We start from the raw sequence: 19,814 nt of genomic DNA on the forward strand, positions 1-19,814 counted from the left end.
ATCTGGGAGCGAAGTGGGTGATTATCGGTAATATTAACAATGTAGGAGTTCCGCCGGTAGCGTTGTGTTTTCTATCTTCGTCCAAAGAGTGGAATGGAAAAGGATAAGACATTGATATCGGTACGCCAGTTGACCATGTCGGTATTGCGGCATGTGTACTCTTGACTATTCTTTGAATTGTCCATTACCTTTCAACTTTGCCGTCACGTGATCTTTGGTAGAATATAGTTACTCATTGTCAATGGTAAGGATATCGTTCCGAATTCGGTTGGGTATGATACATATTCTATCTTTATCTACCACGTAAAATAGAAGAGGACACGATATGTCTCTGTTTCTCAGTTAACAATGTAAACTGCATACTGACCGGCCGTTCTCAATCAATTATTTTTATAGTCTTACACATAAGTGGAAAAATAGGCATGACAAGATTCTTCTTGTTTAATAACGGTTAAGATATTTGATAGGGCATATAATTCAAAGTACTCTAGATCAATCACAGTTCAATTTTACTTTTAGAATTGTGCGAACTTTTTGAAATTTGAATGTGGCCGCCAATATGAGACTTGAATCAAACGCGGTGACGGCCAGACAGACGACAGTCGTTCACTTTTAGCATTGCGTCATCTCTGACCTATCCAATTGGATCGCAACAGTCGAGTTTATGGTGGCATTCAAGAACGAAATTTGTGTGTCAACAGCGAGAAGCAGCCTCAAATCATTGATAAGAAAACAAAGCGAATACCCTGCAACTGACGGTGGTGCGTATACTTCATTGATGGCGAATATTTGTGAAGTTTTCGCTTCTGATAGTGGGTTGATTGAAACGGTATGGCGTTATGGTCGTGCACTTAACTGATCAGTATTACGCATTTGAAAAACATTGACTCTAAAGTAAGTGTAACAATACCAAACTCCAGTTAATGAGTAGAGAAATTGTATTTCATTCCTGAAAATATAAATTCTGTTGTTAAAATTCTTCAAATTGCTTAAAGTTATTTGTAAAATTTCGATTTCCTCGAATGAAATGGCGGCAAATTTTGGCAACCCACGAGCGCGAGCAAGCCGCGTGTATCTTGCATCATCGCTTGATCAAGAACGCACACATCGCCATAAGTTTACGTAGAAGCGTGAAACACATGGGCAGAATTAGCGAGAACGCGTTTGGTATTCGGTACTTTTTGCATATTATTATGGTCATAGGTAATGCCGTAATGCCAAAATTATCAGATAACTTCTGTTGATTAGCAGTGATAAATCAATACCCAAACGTTGACTTGGGATGTTGATCTATGTACCACTAGAAATCAAAACCCGTTGTGAACGTTTTTCAAATTCTTTTACTTCATACCGATAATTGTCCTTGCAGAATTTTCTGAAACTTTTGAGAAATTACCTTACTAACATAATTTTGTACAAACTTTTGCCCACAAATTTCAGTAATGAATTAATCAACTATCAGTTGAATTGATATCATCGCATAAAAAATTGGTACGCTCTAGTTTATGACTTCATCCCGTTTAATTGGATTTAAGTTTTTCCCTCCAAATTGACTAAACCATACCAGCTAGAAATTGGTAATAACATATTTGATCAAAAAAATTTAGCGTCAGTTGAATGTATTCAAATCCTGTTTCCAAATTAAGGTATGAAAAATGTTCAAAGCATGGGGTAGTAGTCGCCTTGTGTCGTACGCATAACTGAGAGTATTTGCCAATTGGATATTTCATAGAGAACAATATACCTTGCCAATACGATCAGGGTATTCCACTAATTATCGTTGATACGTGATCAAATTTTGAAACATGGAATTTGCTTTTATTCGACCACTTCAAATCCTAGTTTCTGAGGTGCTCAATATTTATATTTTTTCAAATATATACCAGTAAAGACTGTATATGTTGTAAGATTTGCAAACCCTGAACAAATAGTATTTCTTCATATGAATCAAACGTTTTTAATAATAAAATCCGTTTTTCTTTTTCCAGATGGCACCCAAAAATAAGGAAAACTCCGGGAACCCGTCGAAAAAGTCGAAACGAGCAATTTCTGAAGAAGATGACGACGACGACTACAGGCGAAGACGAGATCGTAACAATCAGGTAGATGCAGATTCAGTTATGTCAGAATATTTATTGTTTGCGGGACAATGTACTTGCGCCACTTTTCTCAATAAGATAACACTACTGTAATATACAATCGTGGAGTAGAAAACGAAAATGTAAAATAGAACTACATCAGTGACTACATCTGGGACCCCTTCCTTCCGATTGAAATTTTCCCACTGATTCGTAAAATATTTTCATTTCTATAACATTGTGCTTACGTGCAGTGTTTATCAATGGTCATTATTGGACATTCTTAATGTAACAAATTTTCAAGTTGTATTTGCATCGATTTGACTTATCATATTTCCTTTGTTATAAAATCTGTAGGCAGTAAAGCGTTCAAGGGTAAAGAGTAAATTACGAACGCAGCAAACTTTGGAGCGAGTTAACCAGCTGAAAACAGAAAACGAATTGTTGGAGGAGAAGATCAAGATGCTAACCAAGGAGCTTGGATTTTTGAAAGACCTGTTTTTGGCCCACGCAGGTATGGAGTGCATATCGTGATAAGTTTTGTCTTGTACACTAATTATAACAACAAATCATGCGGTATAATATTGGTAATTTTTTTCTCAGGCTCCAGTCAACACCCAATCAATATTCAGGACCTAGATTTGAACGCATTACTGTCAGAAGATACGAAGTCTTCCGACGATGTAAAACCAACAACAAAGCTGTAGGATTGAGGACCAATTCACGTGACTATATCAAACTCGGGGTATTGGCACGGCCGTGCTTTAATTCTGTCTGAAATTACAACCAAACGGACAACGGTTGGTCCTTTTGATTTGGTGAGAAGTTAAGAGCCTTTTCCTCTTCCTCGCCCTCTTTTGCCAATCCTGCCGCTCTATGAAAATATTTTTGTTTATTTATGTCTATCTTTAGTCAACGCTAATGCAAAAAACCAGCATTTTTTGAACTTATCATGTAAATCGACATGGGAAAGGGAGCGTCTCTCTTCTCACTGTTGGTGTTAGAGATCTCCTTGAGAATCACTCCTCATTGCACTAACAGTTCGAGCGTGATTCCAAACCTTGCATTACAACGAAGAGATTAGGTTGGGCACATTCTAAACGAACTGTGTGCCCCTCAAAAACACATTACACCTAAATCTGCCGTCGATGCTGCAGGAAAGTATTTTTATACGGAGTGCAACATGAATTGCAACTCTGCCTATGTTCCCAATTCGGAAGGAATAAAAACCACATGTATACTAGCGTATATGTATACATTATTTTATACGAATTTGTCGTCTCCATCAAGGTAAAGTTTTCGTTTTAGAAATTATCTACCTATCGCGAATTCGGTAACTTTTTTTTTACGTTCATATGTTCTATCTGCAGACGGTAATAATACCGTAAAATTTTTATGGTCTTATATACATATGTGTATGTGTTGACGATAATATGGTATGATAAATCGTAGTATTAGGTGTGGCCCTTTAAATCTATTTACTTACGACGTTCATTAGTAAGTGCTAGTAAGTACCACATTCATCGCAGTCGATGGGCCGTGAATATTTGTTGCGCGGATCAATCTTTCTTCCTCCCTTCAATCATTGGTTAAGATCAATGAATTAGAGTTGTTTTACAACTAATTTTATCTATGTTTGATAAGTATCAGATCACGATTTTTTTTTTATCTAAAAATCGAGTGTACTGGTTGTCAGCGCGAGTATAGTGTATACATATACATATCTGTATTAATAGACTACATTTAATTTTATACAGTGAGTTGTAGGTAATTATACTTAGTGTACACATATGTACATGCATAGCATATATTTCTGTAAATAATAATTATACTTATAATATAACGAGAAAAATTTAATTCTGTATTGTTATTTCAACTTGCGCAGCTAAAAACATGCAATATTCGCAGATTATGTCGCCCTCACATTCAAACTTATCAACTGAAAAAATCTATCTTTGGGAATCTAAATTGTTCAAAAAGAATGCTGTTATCAGCTTAATGTACGGCATATGATAAGGTAGAATTAACAGCGATCCAAGAGAATAAGATCTAGTTCGACATGAGCTTCTGATTTTTAAAAGGAATTATCTATCAGCCAATTTAACTGATCATTGAATCGCCGAAATATTCTTCACTCAATGAATCGAGATAGAGGTTTCTTTTGGGCAGAAGAAAAAAAATCGGAGCGCCAAAGTTCAAGCGTCGCGGAGCGATTTCCTTTTCCAATGGTCTCACTGTCAGTGTTTCAAGTGGTAAAATTGTAAATCTTAATCTGGTGATTAACAATTTGCAAAATTCGAACTCGAGGAGTTTTACGGGGCTTGACCATTAAACCAAACTCTGGCTGGCGACGGAAATCGGCGCTGGCCTAACATCAGAGCTGCGGAGTCTCACGATTGGCGTAAAGGCGGTAAGGTGACTTCTTGTCCTAATTCGTACGTACGTCTGTGCATACTTCTATCTACGTTGCATTACAAAATTATATATTACGAACTACGCACGATTTTTTCAATAATTAAATCAAGTACACCGGTTCTTAATTTCGTGCAGGAAGTGAATACAGGTACGGTATACATGTGTCCTGTGTGTACCTGCGTGCATATCGACCTCGACACGACTCACAATCAGTTAATTTCGTTATGTTCCTCGCGTACGTATTTCACGCCTACGTGACGGCAAGGATGTGTAGCATGAGTAGGTTTGTACATTGTCTTCATAGTTGGCGAGCGGTTAGCCTCGCGAGGTAAACGGCGAATCGAATGTGTCTCGAACGTAATACGGAGTTCACCGAGTGGAATCGTATTAATACCGGGGATACCTGTAATAAGTATACTCGAGTACGGCGGTTCGGAAAATGATGGGGGAAACGTCGGTGTCCCGTTGGAAAGCAGTTTGACGAGGGTGTCCGGAAAATCACGGCACCTGTCGATTTTCCGCGAAAATAACCGGAAACGCCCGATCCTCGGTCGGGTTTCTCGTTCAGGCACCAGCCGTCGCCGTCGTATCTAGCAGACGACATGTTGGCTGCACACAGCACCTCGTCTGAGACGTTTCAGCCGGAAATTTCCTCGAAAATCGTATTGTATTGAAGTGCGTGTCGTACAAAGTGCTGCTCGGATATCATATCGGGAATATCCGCGGTGTTTACGTGGATTAACAAGTGTTTACCGGCGACAAGGGGTCACCGAGGATCTCAGGTGAAAACGGAGTGACAGTCAAGTCGAGAAGTAATCTATTTTCACGTTTTGGAGGGGTAGGGGTCGGGCAGCCACGGGCGCTGCGCTGCCCAAGTCAATTTTCTATGTGAATGTGTGCGTGTGTCCGTGTCTGTGCCTGTGCCTGTATGTTTTTTCCCATTTCTCTCTCATTCTACGCTACGTCCATTATCCTCCTCCTCTTCCTCCTCCTTCTCGTCCGTATCATCGTGTTTTTCGGTCATTCCATCCGCAGCCGAGACCCCCCGTTGACGTCGGCGTGTCGCGGCGCGACGGCGGAGCTCCGGGAGCTGTCCGCGATGCATTGCACGATCCCCATCGGCCTTCTTCCTCCATTTACATCGTCGCTCGGTTAAAAATGGTGTGCAATGTTGGGTGGCGCGAGACACGTCGTTCGATATATCAATCGCGCAACTGTCCCTCGATTGGAATGAGAATCTAGTTTTTCGGGCTAGGCAGGATCACTCGCTCTACCCTGCAACAACGCACACACATGGATAGGGAAGGAGAAATAGAAAGAAAGATGAGGCGGAGAGGGACACCTAACGCACTCGCACACCCTGCGCTCTGCCGAGAGCCTACATATATACATTCACACATACACAGTACACATACACACATACGTTAATCGCACGTAGTATGCATACGTACGTAATAACGCACACCCGCACAAGTTGGACTGAATTCACTCACACACCTGAGAGTCGAGGCGGCACATGTACACGATTTGGGGTAAAAAAAAAGAGGCGAGAAAGAGAAAGGGAGCGAGATGGGACACAAATGATTTATTTCATCGGTCCGTCCGAGCGAGCGAGTCCTAGGCTAACCTGCAAGGTACACATACTGTGGCATACAGAAAAATACACCGGGCACACCGTCGTCGGTGTGCGTGACACAGTTAATCTCTCTCGGATACACAATAAGCAGCAACAGGGTGCACTCCCGCCTAACGGAGATAAGGAACGAGATGGGGAGAGTCCAACGCTTTGCAGAATTCCCCCCCCCCCCCATCGCCTGTCGCTTCCCTCAAAGTTTGGCGGATCGAATATTTTTTGTCACGAATCATATTTCATCGTGTCGCGTACCTCATCTCATCTCGTCACTTCTTATCATGTTTTACATATTATTAACACGTACAAGCGACTATATACTCTTTATACGTAATGCTGGATATACGACAATACGATAGGTTATATATAGCAACTAGACTGCCAAATATCATCGTGCCCGTTCGTTTCATGAGGGTCAGTGTTCTTCTGTTTCAGGTTAAAATTGATCATGTTGAAGTTAGTAACGTTATCGTAACGATTCGTTCTGATGAAAAATCGTTATTTTGGGATCTTCGAACTGTTTGCAATTCGGTAAATCGTCATAAAACTAAATATACTGATATTTTGCAGTCCTAGCTCCTTAAAAATCATCGTAAAAATAGGAACATGGTGATGTTTTTTTCTCAACGTTTTGTTACGATAAAGTTACTAAACTTCAACCTGGTTAAAATTTTTTTTATATACCTACCTATATTCAAATATCGCCCGCGAAATATGCAGTACTACCGTCTTTCGCGAGTCTGTCATTCAGTAGTACGTTAGTCGTTGCGTGTAATATTTGTAATTCAGTGTATTCGTTAGTGGCGATGTCTGTACGGAATTCGCGTTTTCAGATAAAAGCTAACGTCATGCGCGGTGTCGCTCGGCACTTCGCTGTACAAATTATTATGTCACGTGGACGGACGGATAGCAACCTTGTTTGGCAAAGGGGTGCGGCGGGTGACAATGGGCAATGCATCATGTTCAGGAAGATAGACGGAGCATAATTCGTCGGGAGGAAGAAACAAGTGAAGTTTAGAGTGTAAAGTATACGGACATCTTTGAAAATAGTTCGACTCTTTTGTTATTTGTTGATCGATGCTTTAATCGTTGGTGTTTTTTTTTTTTTTTTTTTCAACTACTTCCCTATCGTTCTTTCTGCCCGACCTTTTGCCAATTTCACACCGTAGACATGATCGTCGTTAGTATAGGTATCTTGTAGACGAAGAAAAAAAGTATAGGTATGTAATAATCTCGAGACATGTGAGATAACAGATATGCTAGAACGGTTCGCCCACCTTGTGATACACAAATCGTTTCGCGATCGCGTCAACCGACGAACCAACTCCAGAGTGATTGAAATCCGCTTCCAACAATAAACATGTGCCTAATACTATATACACATATTGGAAGAGAGAGAGACGCGCGTGAGTTGTGTTAGCAGGCGAAAGAGATTAGCGAGAAAGAAAAATAGAGCACCAGAAGTAAAGGAAACGACGACGACGAGTGCCGAAATAGAAATCGCTGCTAAATTGTCCGAAAGATACCGTATGCACGGGTATATCCAAACACGAAGAAATAGGATCCCCCCACCTTCCCTCCTCACCTGCTCCAATTGAATATCAAATAATATTACGTACAATTGCGGCATCTGATAAAATTCAATCATGTATGTGCATTACATGTATTATGTATAAATAGATTCGTTCACCTCCGACGTTTCATACACGTCATGCGGCATGTCACATTTAAATCAAGCGAATAAGAGAGGAAATGCATACTTGGAAACGAATGAATGGTGCAGTGTGTAACTTTGATTAATACAGCGTACAAGTTTTCTTATTACACATACGTATATATATGTATATATACACATAATTATCACTAATCGTATTCCTGTATGAATTCTTTTTTTTCTTCCGTTGTCCTTGTTACCTACTCTCGAAACGATCAGTGATTTTTCTAGAGTATTTTACACAACGAATTAACCATAATATTAAAAAAAATTTACACCTGTTATATTTACCTGTATTAATTGTCAGTGCATGCAGCACGCGGAATCGACGGGGTGCTGCAGTTATGGTTTTGTGGTGCGAGGGAGGCGCAACGAAGAAGTAGTGCAGGGTGCGAAGAAGGAGGGCGTTGAAGTGATTTACTTTAAAATTAGTTGGGGCGTTGCGTATCGTAGCTGCCGTCGTTACTCCTTTACGGCAACAGACCGGCTGATCCTGACTGAATGTAAAATTAAAAAAAGAAAAACTAAAGCCAAGACTAAAACTAAAAATAAAACTAAAACTGTAACCAATAATAAAAAATACAAGGCTAAAAGTAGATTTAAAAGAAAGAAAAAAGTATTTGCATCTTACTAACAATAAGAAGAAAAAAAGAAGAAGAAAAAAAAAAAAGAAAAACAAACGCAAAGCAAAAGGAAAGAGAGAGTGAAAAAACAAAACAGCAGAAACGAACCTATTTCGTCGTGTATATTCTTTTGTTCGAGTTTTTTTTTTCTTTTGTTTTCCTCATCCCTACCGCCGCCGTATCCTCGTCCCAATTCTATTCCAATTCCCGCCATTTCCATTGAAGAAATTTTACATCCCACTGCGGCCGTTCGGCGATTACTCGTGAAAGAATATAATAAATATTGTATTTCATGAGAATAATCGAAGTGCATCAATTAGGCTAATCGCCGCAAGTGATCTACACACGTATTTTATAGCTATGCGTACGTATTCGGTAAACTTGTTACAAGTGTAATAATAATAACAACAACAACAACAACAACAACAATAATAATAATAATAATAAAAAAAACGTCAAGTAAACACAAATCTATATATACATACATAATAATAAAACGATACGTGTTGTACATAAAAATATAAATATTTATAAGAAGAGTAAGTGAAAAAAAGGTATATAAAATAAAAACAAAAAAAAAAAAAAAAAGGAAAAGAGAAGAGCAGAAAGAAGAGAAAAGGAAACGAAACAAAAACGGGATTATCACGGGAACGGTAGTGTAAAGTGTGTAAAGTGTGACATGGGGTGCTTCGGCAGCCAGAGCTCCAAGGCCAGTCAAGATGACAGTAAAAATCAAAAGAGGCGTTCGGATGCGATCACCAGGCAACTACAAAAGGACAAACAAGTATACAGGGCCACTCATCGCCTTTTGCTTCTCGGTACGTGTATACATATCACATATTACGCATAACATATTATCCGTACCTGTTGTTCTTCGGTACCGCCGAATAACTGCATGTTAAATTCAAATTCTAACTATATGTGCAACGCTTGACGATAAGACACGTAATTACGCAATCAGTACAACTATGATCGTACTGCACAGCTGCAAAGATATTACAGAAAGAATGTTTCAATATTCGAGTACTATTCAAGAATTAATTATGAGGCTCCGAACGTTGAGTAACGTTATCGGAATGATTCCGAGTTTCGGAAAAGCCGTTATTTCGTAATTTTAAGAATCTCTGAAATGCAGTAAATTGTACGTAATACGGTCTTTTTCAAAATTTAGCCACTTTAAAGTCACTACAAAATTGAAAAATATTATACTAATTATTTTGTTTTTTCAACCAATGTTTCGTTACGTTAACGTTACTAACTTTAGCCTTAAATTTTTGAATGAAATTAACGTAAAAATTAATTGCTATCGAATTGATTGTTCGATATATAATGTATATATGTGATGTATTCTTCTCGATGGTCATTCAACCGGATAAGTTTATCATAAGGCAAAAAATCTGACGCCTGTAAACGTTTGAAATGATTTAAATTGGAAAAAGGAAAATCCATCAAATGTAAAGTCGATTCTTTGAATAATACGTGTTAATTTTAACCAAAAATTTTTAGTAGGTAAACGACACAAATTATAGTTCCAATTGTGAATAATTCTTGTTACAATTCGTCAAGCCAACGTTTCGCTCGTACGTTTATTATCCATACTTATATTTCCGTTTTGTTCACGTGTGTTTCAGGCGCGGGAGAGTCTGGAAAAAGTACCATCGTCAAACAGATGAGGATACTTCACGTGAATGGCTTCAGCGAGGCGTAAGTATGGTCGATAATAATAATAATTTCTGCACCCATTTTCTCATCTAAAGTATCTTTTATTTACATTTTTTTACACGAAACAAGCGCAGCGAATAATCACTTCGTTATATAACAGACTTGGAAAAAGTATTGAAAAAAGTAAACGAACAAACAAAAAAAAAAAATAAAAATCTTCGTTGTACAGCAACCATTATAAGAAAGATTATTGATTATTTATTCGTCAGAGCGGTTTACTTATTCCTTATGTATATATATGTATGTATTGTTATCCTCATTTTAAAGCGTAAAATCGGTAATTTCACTGCACGCACAAATCGATTAAAGTTTAATTTTATTTTTTTAAGCATAATAAACGTAATACAACACAGAAAACAATTAGTAAACTGACAATGCAACGGTTTTATTATTCAGCAAACGTCGTTGAAATGTAGATAAAAATTGAATTGTAGCTGTGGTATTATTACAAGAATATCTATGTATGCAAGCGAAACAATTCCACGATATCAGAGAGAATCATGCAACAAATTGTGGTATTCCATATATATATATATAATTATTTATTTATATATATATATATATATATATATATATATATATATATATATATATATATATATATAAATTATATTATATTATATTATATAATATATAACGGTACGTAGCGTTTTTGTGAAATAAACGTTCGTGACAGAAGTTATGAGAATTTTGTCAAATCTTACGAGAAGATATGGCGCAAATTTAACGGGGATAACTGGTAATATGGGAATGACGTCGGCGTTAATGATTTACGCAAGTTGACGACGAGTCGAGAAGAATGCGCAGTCACAATGATTATAACTGATCGGTATTGCTGACTATACGGTAAAGAGCAAAAAGCAGCGCGATGAAATCCAGGCGTTGAATGGAAAAATCATACCAGGAAAAGAAAAAAAATAAAACAAAATAGGATGTCATTCAAGTTCGGTTTCAGCATCGGGTGCTTATGTGTAATGGAAAATTATGAGAAGCAAGTTCATAGGCGTAGTAAATTCTTCTCCACCCGCCTCATACGTTATTATACCTCTCATGCCAACAACCCAGCCACCGAGCGTGTAAACATTATGTAAAGAAAAGTGGGAAAAAAAAAAGAATTAGAAAAAGAAAAAAAAAAGGAAAAAAAAAATGACACGGCGGCTCGCGTTGTCGTAAATTATGCAGCAATGAGACATATATTCGCGATAAGAAACGCGGGCCGCGGAAAAGACGAGAGATTTTATTACTGGTTTCGCCTTAACGTATCATGTGTAATAAGGTATACTTGCCGAGATATTATAACCTGCAGTTACTTACAACTGCGGACGATAGTTTGAATCAATCTTTGCCTGCACGATTTTCTCCACCATCTTTCACACTCATGTGTATGTATATATATATATATTGTGTATATGTATATTGTATACATCAATTCCAACGTCAAGATTCTCAAAAATTTTCCTAGATCCCGAAAACATTTCGCCATGCATGTATATGCGATGAGAATAAAAACAATATTCCTCCGTAATTATGTGTGTATGAGATACCTATACATACACGTATAAATTAGTTTTCTCATTCGTCATTTAGCTTGTACGACGAGTTTCCGAAAATGTGATACATTATGTACTGTATAATAATACATCGGACGAAGGAAAAATTAAAAAAAAATTTTTTGTTCTAAATTTCAATTCCTGCGTTGGAAAATCTAATTTACTGGCAGTAGGTTTTTCTTCTTTCTTTTCTCTCTCTCTCTCTCTCTCTCTCTTTACTTTTCCTTTCGTTGAGTATAGGAAACCTGTAGAAAAATTCGATTGATTGTGAATTTTTGTTTGGTACTGATGAGTAAATTAAAAAAAGTTTACAATCTTGCGATTATATACACACATACATATATATATGCATCCATTTTCTCATCTAAAGTATCTTTTATTTACATTTTTTTACACGAAACAAGCGCAGCGAATAATTACTTCGTTATATAACAGACTTGGAAAAAGTATTGAAAAAAGAAAACGAACAAACAAAAAAAAATAAATAAAAATCTTCGTTGTACAGCAATCATTATAAGAAAGATTATTGATTATTTATTCGTCAGAGCGGTCTACTTATTCCTTATGTATATATATATATGTATTGTTATCCTCTATATCCATATATATGTATTACAACAGATTTCGTTGAAGAAAATCGTATCCTGATAATAATATTATACCGAAGCATACACAGGTTTAATACGCGTATTTATCCGCATGTGTGATGTTGAGTATTTTTAAACCTGCATTGCGGTTCTTCATGTGTCGTCGTGCTGTGATAATAACTTATTCTACACTCGTATATATACGCGTTACCTATATATATATATATATATATATATAGTTATAGTTATAGTTATATGTATTTGTGCATCATATATGATTACACGTTACACCGTTGTTATACTACATATATCGAATTAATACTTTCCACGAAGCATTTAATCGCGGTTTTAGCCGGAGTTCGGTATATCGCCCATTGTCAGCAGTGTCGCTCTTGGGGAATGAGAAAAACTTATACAAATGTAGATTCTGTCATCATTTTGTATCAAATCATCGGCTTCATTTTTTCCGGCAAGGGGGGGGGATCAGGCTTGATCGTTAGCGATTGATGATGATTTCATTTGCTCTGATGACAGAAAAAAAAAAAAAATCAATTGTACTGTTTTTGAATAGAAGAACGTATAACGAGACAACTCGCTTCGTTAATATTAGATTCGAATTTTGTTATTGCATTGCGATATCAAGATTTGGGAAAAATTGATGAGCAACGAATGATTCGACAAATATTAACCTATGTTTGAAACAATATGACTGTAATATTATGTTGATTTGATTTAAATGGGCGACGGTGTGATAAATCTATTATTTCAAAAGTTATTCAAGATCCTTAAATGACTATTCGACCTTGAATAACTTTTGAACGAGTAAATTTATCAGAAAATAATAAGAGACACCATTTCTGAAGAGCGTTCAATTCTCTGCAAAAACATGTCTGTGAATTTTCTGTACGACGCATCGTTGCAGCTAGTTATAGAAATCAGCAGGACCAAGAAACATTTTTGCCATGTTATTCTTATGAAAAATTTACTACAATATTATTTAACGTTGCAGGGAAAAGCGGCAGAAGATCGAGGACATAAAGAAGAATATAAGGGACGCGATCTTGGTAAGTTGTAAAATCTCAATCGTCGGAAAATCATGTTCAGATATTATTTATACATTGCTATTATTCCCTCTAATCGTGTTTCCTCGTCCCTGTAAATTCACACTCTCCCAGCTTTTGGCTAATCGATTAGTACCGGCATGCCAGATTACTCACAACAGACAGACGTATATTGTACTTCTGAAATGTAAATACTGCGCTTCATCCGCGATTTCTCATTCCGCACGCCTGAGGTTGGCTATTGTATTTAAATAATACCTACTAATGGCTGATTGAAACGGATTTTATAAATAAAAAAATAAATCGGCTTCGCGTCTCCTCCGCGCGGTTTTAAAGAGAAAACTTTATAGGAAAGTTGAAAAAATTTAAATCTGTTACAATTGACCGTTATAAAACTAATCAGCCGAAATGATAACCTTTACTTACGTAACGTGTTAAACGTGCACGAAATATTAGGAAGAGATTCATTATTCTGCAGTTTAAATACGGGTTCGTTTGTTTAGTTATTTTTTCGAAATTTCAGGCAATTCCAATCGCGCGAAATATGTTAATATTTTTTTTTTTTTTTTTTTTCAACATGCAACTTTACAGCGTACCCTTACCAATACAACTTCAGTCACGTTAATTGCAGTTTCTAATCCTGTAACCGAAGAGTCTTTCTTCATATCTTTTCTCATACTTAATTCATTTTATTTCCTCAACCGACCGTCCTTATTATACATGTATACTCATCCACGAAAAGCTATATAGTCTATATTTATAACAACATGTGAAATTCCTACGCGCTAATTCACCGTTCTGTTTGCGGATTGTATATTACACGGCTAGCTTACGGAACGATAATTTATCTACATCTATATAAATATTATATGTAGTATGTAATGTTGTACACGTGTATACGTGTGTTTGTATGCTAGACGGAGATCGTTTTTCTTGTATATAGACCGTAGTTTACATCTTGCGGCGTGATCCGCGTAACATACGTGCCGCAGAAATCCGATCAACTCAACTTAACGCGAACGCTGCTCTCCACGGAGTATTTAGTCTCTGTTCCATCCGTATTACAAGATCTTTATTAGTCGAAGCTTCAAATTTCTTTTGCTTTGTCTCAAACCCTCTCGGTCGCAGTGGGATGCTCAACGTTCCACCTAAAAAATTATTTCCATGACTTAGTCTTAATCGCAGTTTATTCGACACGACTTAAAATGATGTTTGTTACTTTGTATGGTACTAAAAATATTCCGAGCAAGAAGTTTTGTTCGGAATTATTGAATCTTGATAACTTTTTTTTTATTTTTCATTTTACATTCGCCATATTGGATTTAGAAATGATCGAATTCTGACTTCAGATTCGCGATCGGCGACACCGAAAATAACCGAGTAACAAAATTCGGGACAAAATATTGAGTGGAAAAATTTCGGACTTGAAGGATTAAATTTTGTCATCCGGATTCATCGTAAAACTGTTGTTTATGATGAAAAAATAATCCTCTGAAACTTTGAGCTCGATCGAATAAGATTTAGAGGTCTCGCTTTCGAGTTTTCCTTTTTAAATTGAAATAACACCCAAAAAATGCTTCCCTTAACTCACCGTCGATTTCGCATGAAAATATAGACAAAAATGAAGAAAATATCAAGTGACTTTTTTTGCAGGCAACAATATTTCGTACAAAAAAAGATCTCCGGATGTTTTATTCAATTTTGCATATCTTCAGATTCAGGGAAGATAAAAATTTTCAATATATTTTTTTCTTACAAAGTATTGTTGCATACAATAAAAGTCGCGAAATCGACGGTGAGTTAAGGTAAGCATTTTTTTTACTTGTTATTTCAATGTGAAAACTAAAACTCGAAAACGGGACCTCTAAATCATATCCGATTGAGCTCAAAAATGCAGGGGATTTGTCTTTCATCATAAACAACAGTTTTATAAGGAACAGCACTGAAAAAAATTCTTTTTTTTTTTTTTTGTTTTTTTTTTGTGAACCACTCCAGTATACGCTACAACATTGGAGTGTTCGATATTCAGGGTGTTGACGAATTTTTTAACGCATACACTCCATATCTTTTGTAAAATAATTCAAAAACAATTGTCCAATTTTTTCATTTCAAATGATGAAAAAAAAAAAAAGCCAGTTTTCGAGGGCATTCGATTCGTCTAGATCGCATGATACGACGATGTGAATTTTTTCTCAAACGATGGCACTAATGACCACTAAAACCTCGCAGCCCCAGATTTTTTCGAACATTTTTACTCTTACGACAAAATACATACTGAAAATGTGTTCGAAACACGTTTATTTTAAACGAGACACGAGATAAAAATTTAAATAAACGAGGAAATTTTTGTTTTACAATTATTTGACAAAATATTTGGGGGTTGTGCGTTAAAAAAATTTGTCGACACCCTATTATACAGTGTATGCTGTGTACAGGCTTTGGGATATAATGGTAAAGAGGAAATGTCAAAGCGTCGGTAGGGAAATTTCTCTCGTTAGAGATAAAATGGAGAATAGAATTGTGACGATTCGTCCCTAATTTCAGACGATAACGACCGCGATGAACACGTTGACGCCACCGGTAGTCCTCGAAGATCCATCGAACCAGAGCAGAGTCGAATACGTCCTCGATGTATCGTCTTCCCCGGATTTCGACTACCCGTCGGTGAGTTGGCCGTTTTTCATTTCCATCCTTAAATTCGAGTATCTGATCTACGTATTGTTATATTTATTTTTTTAATTTTTATGCTCAAGACATTATTTCAAACTTGCTATACTGATCCGTTCGTTGTACGATAGATGATACAAATATCGAGTCATTTGTCTTACTTTATTCGTATTGTATTGAGCAGGAAATTGGATCGAGCGGGGCTCGAGATTGGGAAGAAGATAAAAACGCTAAAAATAAATCGTACGGAGATATTTGTGTAACGATAAGTGACTGGATATTTTAAAATGAACAATGTTTTTCTGTTTGGGACCGACTCGTTCTTGTGTAGAAAATTTCTTTTTCAAAAAGTTTAAGCAGCGCGAAGCTTTCGCGAATGTAAGACGCGCAGTTGACTTATCTTTCACACGTGGACGTGTCTAAACACCAAACGCCGTGTATTTGCAATTTTAAATTCAGACAATCACCCGAGTAACTTGATTCGTCCGTTATTCCGAACACGACATCGGAATCGGAGTAAAAATACCGGCGTTTTGTAATTTTGAATGTTAATTGTTCAAGTTATAAAAACTTGTCTCAAATCGTTGACATTTGAAAATCGCTTGTTGTGTTATTCGATTTTTTTCGGAATCACTTTTATCACACGGTATAATATAGGTATGTCATTTCATTCGTGTTTAAGCTGTATTGGCGTAAATAAGGGACGGGGTTAAAGTTCTGAATTTCAAAATCTCCGAAAGCGTGGTGGCGTAACTCCAAGTAAAGAACTCAAATTTTGAAGAAACAATGTAAAGTGTCGAATGGCCGGAAAGCCGACGGGTTGAAGTTCCGAAAATTCAAGTTCCGATAGAGCAAAACTCCGAAAAATGAAGTTTCGACGGAGCCAAATTTCGATAATTAAAATATACACACACAGCGTAGTTTACTCAACGAGTAGGTGTAAAAAATCCGAAAAACCGTAAATCGGAATGACGAGGATTCCGAACATAGAAACATCGAAAATCCAAAACAAAGAAAGATCAAAGTGGTGAAATTTCACCGAGCCAGTAATTCACAGAACCGAAAATCTTCTATCATTCGGAATTTCGATGTTTCAGATTTTTCAATTTTCGCACTTTCACGCTTTCGAAGTTGTCGAAGTTACGCCCTTTCGTAACTTTGAGCGTCGGGTTTCGGACCATTCGAACCTTTGATGTTTCGTCAAAAGTTTGATTTCCTTTCCTCAAGTTTCGCCACAAAAAAAATTGGGAATTTAGCGCTTTCGAAACTTTTCAAATTCGAAATTCCAACCCCGCCCCATAAACAGCATTACCAGACTATACGTTGAAACGATTCTCATCAATCCTATACCCCGAGTTTTCGGTGAATCCGACCACTTTCGAAACTATAGTAAGAGTCCCTAGCGTCCACCACGTGCGTGGCTTACGCGATTTTCTCGGTGCTTTTTCAGCCTCGTGCGAAAAATCAAGTGTGCAGGGAGTTTGTTTTACCGAAAACTATCGGTACATTACGCCTGCATGCGTTATGACTCTGTTATACGTTACACCTGACTATAAATAAGAATTTTGACACCCTTGGCACTGCTCCATGATCTTACACAAGTATGGATTGTTAAACGTTACAATATACATAAGGACATAATCGTAATGTAAGCTTGTGGGAATTACGCGTTTATACAATAATGTAAATCTATGTATATATACGGAGCATTCCACGCCAAATCGGTAAACGGTTGACCGTGACATTTTTTAATTTCACCAAGAATTTTTTCCACGTTAGTACGACCTTGGAAAAGCTCTCTAAAAATTTTCAAATCTTTTCCAATCACTTGTCTTTACCCTATGAAAATACCAATATTGATTTTTACGAAACAGCAAAAAAAAAAAAAAAACAGTTTCCAAAATGGAAGATTTTCACGCAAAATTCAGACTGGAATCTCGGTGTTAATTTTTTTTTTTTTTTTTTCCTGAATCATTTTTTTCAACATTTTGCAATAGAATTTCTTATTTTCATACCTGTTAAAAATTTGTTATAAAATTTTTAAGAAAAAGAAAAAAAAAACAGCCCGAGTGTATTTTAGAACGAGAAAAGCATTAAAAAAATCAGTAATCTCATCGGAAATGCGATATGTATTATAATAAAAAATAGAATCTTATACAGATTGTAGATTTGGCAGTTCTATGTATTTTCATTTTTTTCTTCTTGTTTCATAAAAATCGATTTTTATGTTTCTGGGATAGGTTTAAAAATTCATAGGTTAAAGAGGAGTGATTGAAAAAAATTTGAAAGTTTTTTCGTTAGCATTCGCGAAGTCGTAGGGAAAATCATTCTTGAAATTACAAAATGTCACGGTCAACCGTTTACCGATTTGGCGCGGAATGCCCCATATATATATAGCTATCATTAATCTTCTCACTTTTCTTCGAACGTTTCGCATTGTTGTTCTTTTCGTCATTATTATCGTAACAAGATTTTTCACGGGAATTTTATTACGCAAATTTGCAAAGTAATTTTCACCGTCAACGATATTAAATTGATAAATTACTCGGGCAGCTCGAACACATGTTTAAAAATATCACTTTGTTACAACTTATCCTCGAGGACTCTACAATTATCGGCGTATCGTCGTTGTACGCGTGTAAAAAAAGACAGGCTCCGGATGTTGTTGGGCGAAAAATAGAGTAAAGCTGCGAAGTCGCGGATGATAAATGAATTGTTATTTATAGAATTTACGGTGCATGGTTGCTGGCGGATTGTCACGATGAGATCCGAATGACGGAACACGCGGTCTCATGCCGCGTCACTCCTCGTTCCCGTGCTCCTATTTAACAATTGTATAATTGTTCCTACTCCGGCCTTTGCTTGTCAACCGGCTTGTTTAGCAACGATCAGCTCAAAGATAATTCCTACGTGTGTATAATGCGAATCAACACGCACACTTATCGCTGTAACTTTTTCCGTTTCGTCCGCGTCGTCGGGACAATTGTTTCATCTTATCGAGGGTCGCTGTGAGGTAAACGTTCCCTTTTTTACAATTACGCCCGATAAACAAATTCACGCGCAAACGTTGAAAGGAAAGAAAAGAAACGAAGATAAAACCAAGTTCTTTTCAACCGAATCATAAGAAATGTAGCTAATTTTCGTCCCATTATTATCGAATGTTGAGTATTCATTTTTTTCTTGTACAAAAATTCTACCAGGGACGAAAATATTCATTTTCTCAGGAATCTCACGATTGGTTGATTTTCGGTTCGTTGTTTCGATTTCACAAACCATATTTATACATATTTCGCTATCAGAGATCTTCAGTTTTTCTTCAGATTCCCGCCTAAATGACAATATTTCTTAACAAGAAAACAACTTTTCTTTCACTCTTCGAACGGACTTTAATATCTCTAGGGTTGGCAACGCTGTATTTACCAGACGTTACGTACAAACACCTCTTTTCGCTACACGGCGAAAATAAAAGAGCAGATTTTTTTCACAACTACAAGAAAATATGAACACATGAAGGTTTTCGTTAAGCAATATAATACGTCCGTGTCAGCTGTAATTTTTACTACAAATGTACCTGATTTTATTCCGCGCACGCGGTAGTTTTCACTATTCTCAGAGTTAAATCTGCATTTTACGAGATGTATATATATATATTTTACCAAAAAAGCCACGCAGTTTTTATTAAAATCCGCTCTTTTCTCCTCTTCGTGTATTTTGGCGATCCGCGGTACAGGTTGTATAACCTGCAGCATTACAATCTCGATACCTAC

At 36.7% G+C, this 19,814-nt stretch overlaps 2 protein-coding genes across 11 annotated transcripts in view; both read left to right on the plus strand.

Annotated features, from left to right (window-relative positions):
- Positions 1–603: 603 nt before the first annotated feature.
- Irbp18 (Inverted repeat binding protein 18 kDa) lies at positions 604–3,935 on the plus strand. 2 transcript variants are annotated; one of them, XM_046617834.1, is made up of 4 exons: positions 604–761; positions 1,989–2,102; positions 2,436–2,592; positions 2,682–3,935. In XM_046617834.1, the coding sequence occupies exons 2-4, from the start codon at positions 1,989–1,991 to the stop codon at positions 2,783–2,785; spliced, it is 375 nt and encodes a 124-aa protein (XP_046473790.1). In that variant the 5' UTR covers positions 604–761; the 3' UTR covers positions 2,786–3,935. The 2 variants fall into 2 exon arrangements, with proteins under 2 accessions (XP_046473790.1, XP_046473792.1); XM_046617836.2 differs by having other exon boundaries at positions 754–894.
- A 533-nt stretch (positions 3,936–4,468) lies between these two features.
- The window catches only part of Galphas (G protein alpha s subunit), a 34,139-nt gene continuing 18,793 nt past the window's right edge, over positions 4,469–19,814 (plus strand). The window contains exons 1-5 of one of the 9 annotated variants that reach the window (XM_069134920.1): positions 4,469–4,488; positions 8,145–9,278; positions 10,092–10,164; positions 13,329–13,383; positions 15,925–16,044. In XM_069134920.1, the coding sequence (XP_068991021.1) occupies positions 9,140–9,278; positions 10,092–10,164; positions 13,329–13,383; positions 15,925–16,044 (387 nt within the window). In that variant the 5' untranslated portion in view covers positions 4,469–4,488; positions 8,145–9,139. Of the gene's footprint in view, positions 4,489–4,544; positions 4,642–4,790; positions 5,332–7,302; positions 7,772–8,144; positions 9,279–10,091; positions 10,165–13,328; positions 13,384–15,924; positions 16,045–19,814 lie in introns of those variants that run through there. The other 8 variants (XM_069134918.1, XM_069134915.1, XM_069134917.1 and 5 more) reach the window with 8 other exon arrangements.

Source organism: Neodiprion pinetum, chromosome 3, assembly GCF_021155775.2.
Source record: "Neodiprion pinetum isolate iyNeoPine1 chromosome 3, iyNeoPine1.2, whole genome shotgun sequence".
NCBI lineage: Eukaryota > Metazoa > Arthropoda > Insecta > Hymenoptera > Diprionidae > Neodiprion > Neodiprion pinetum.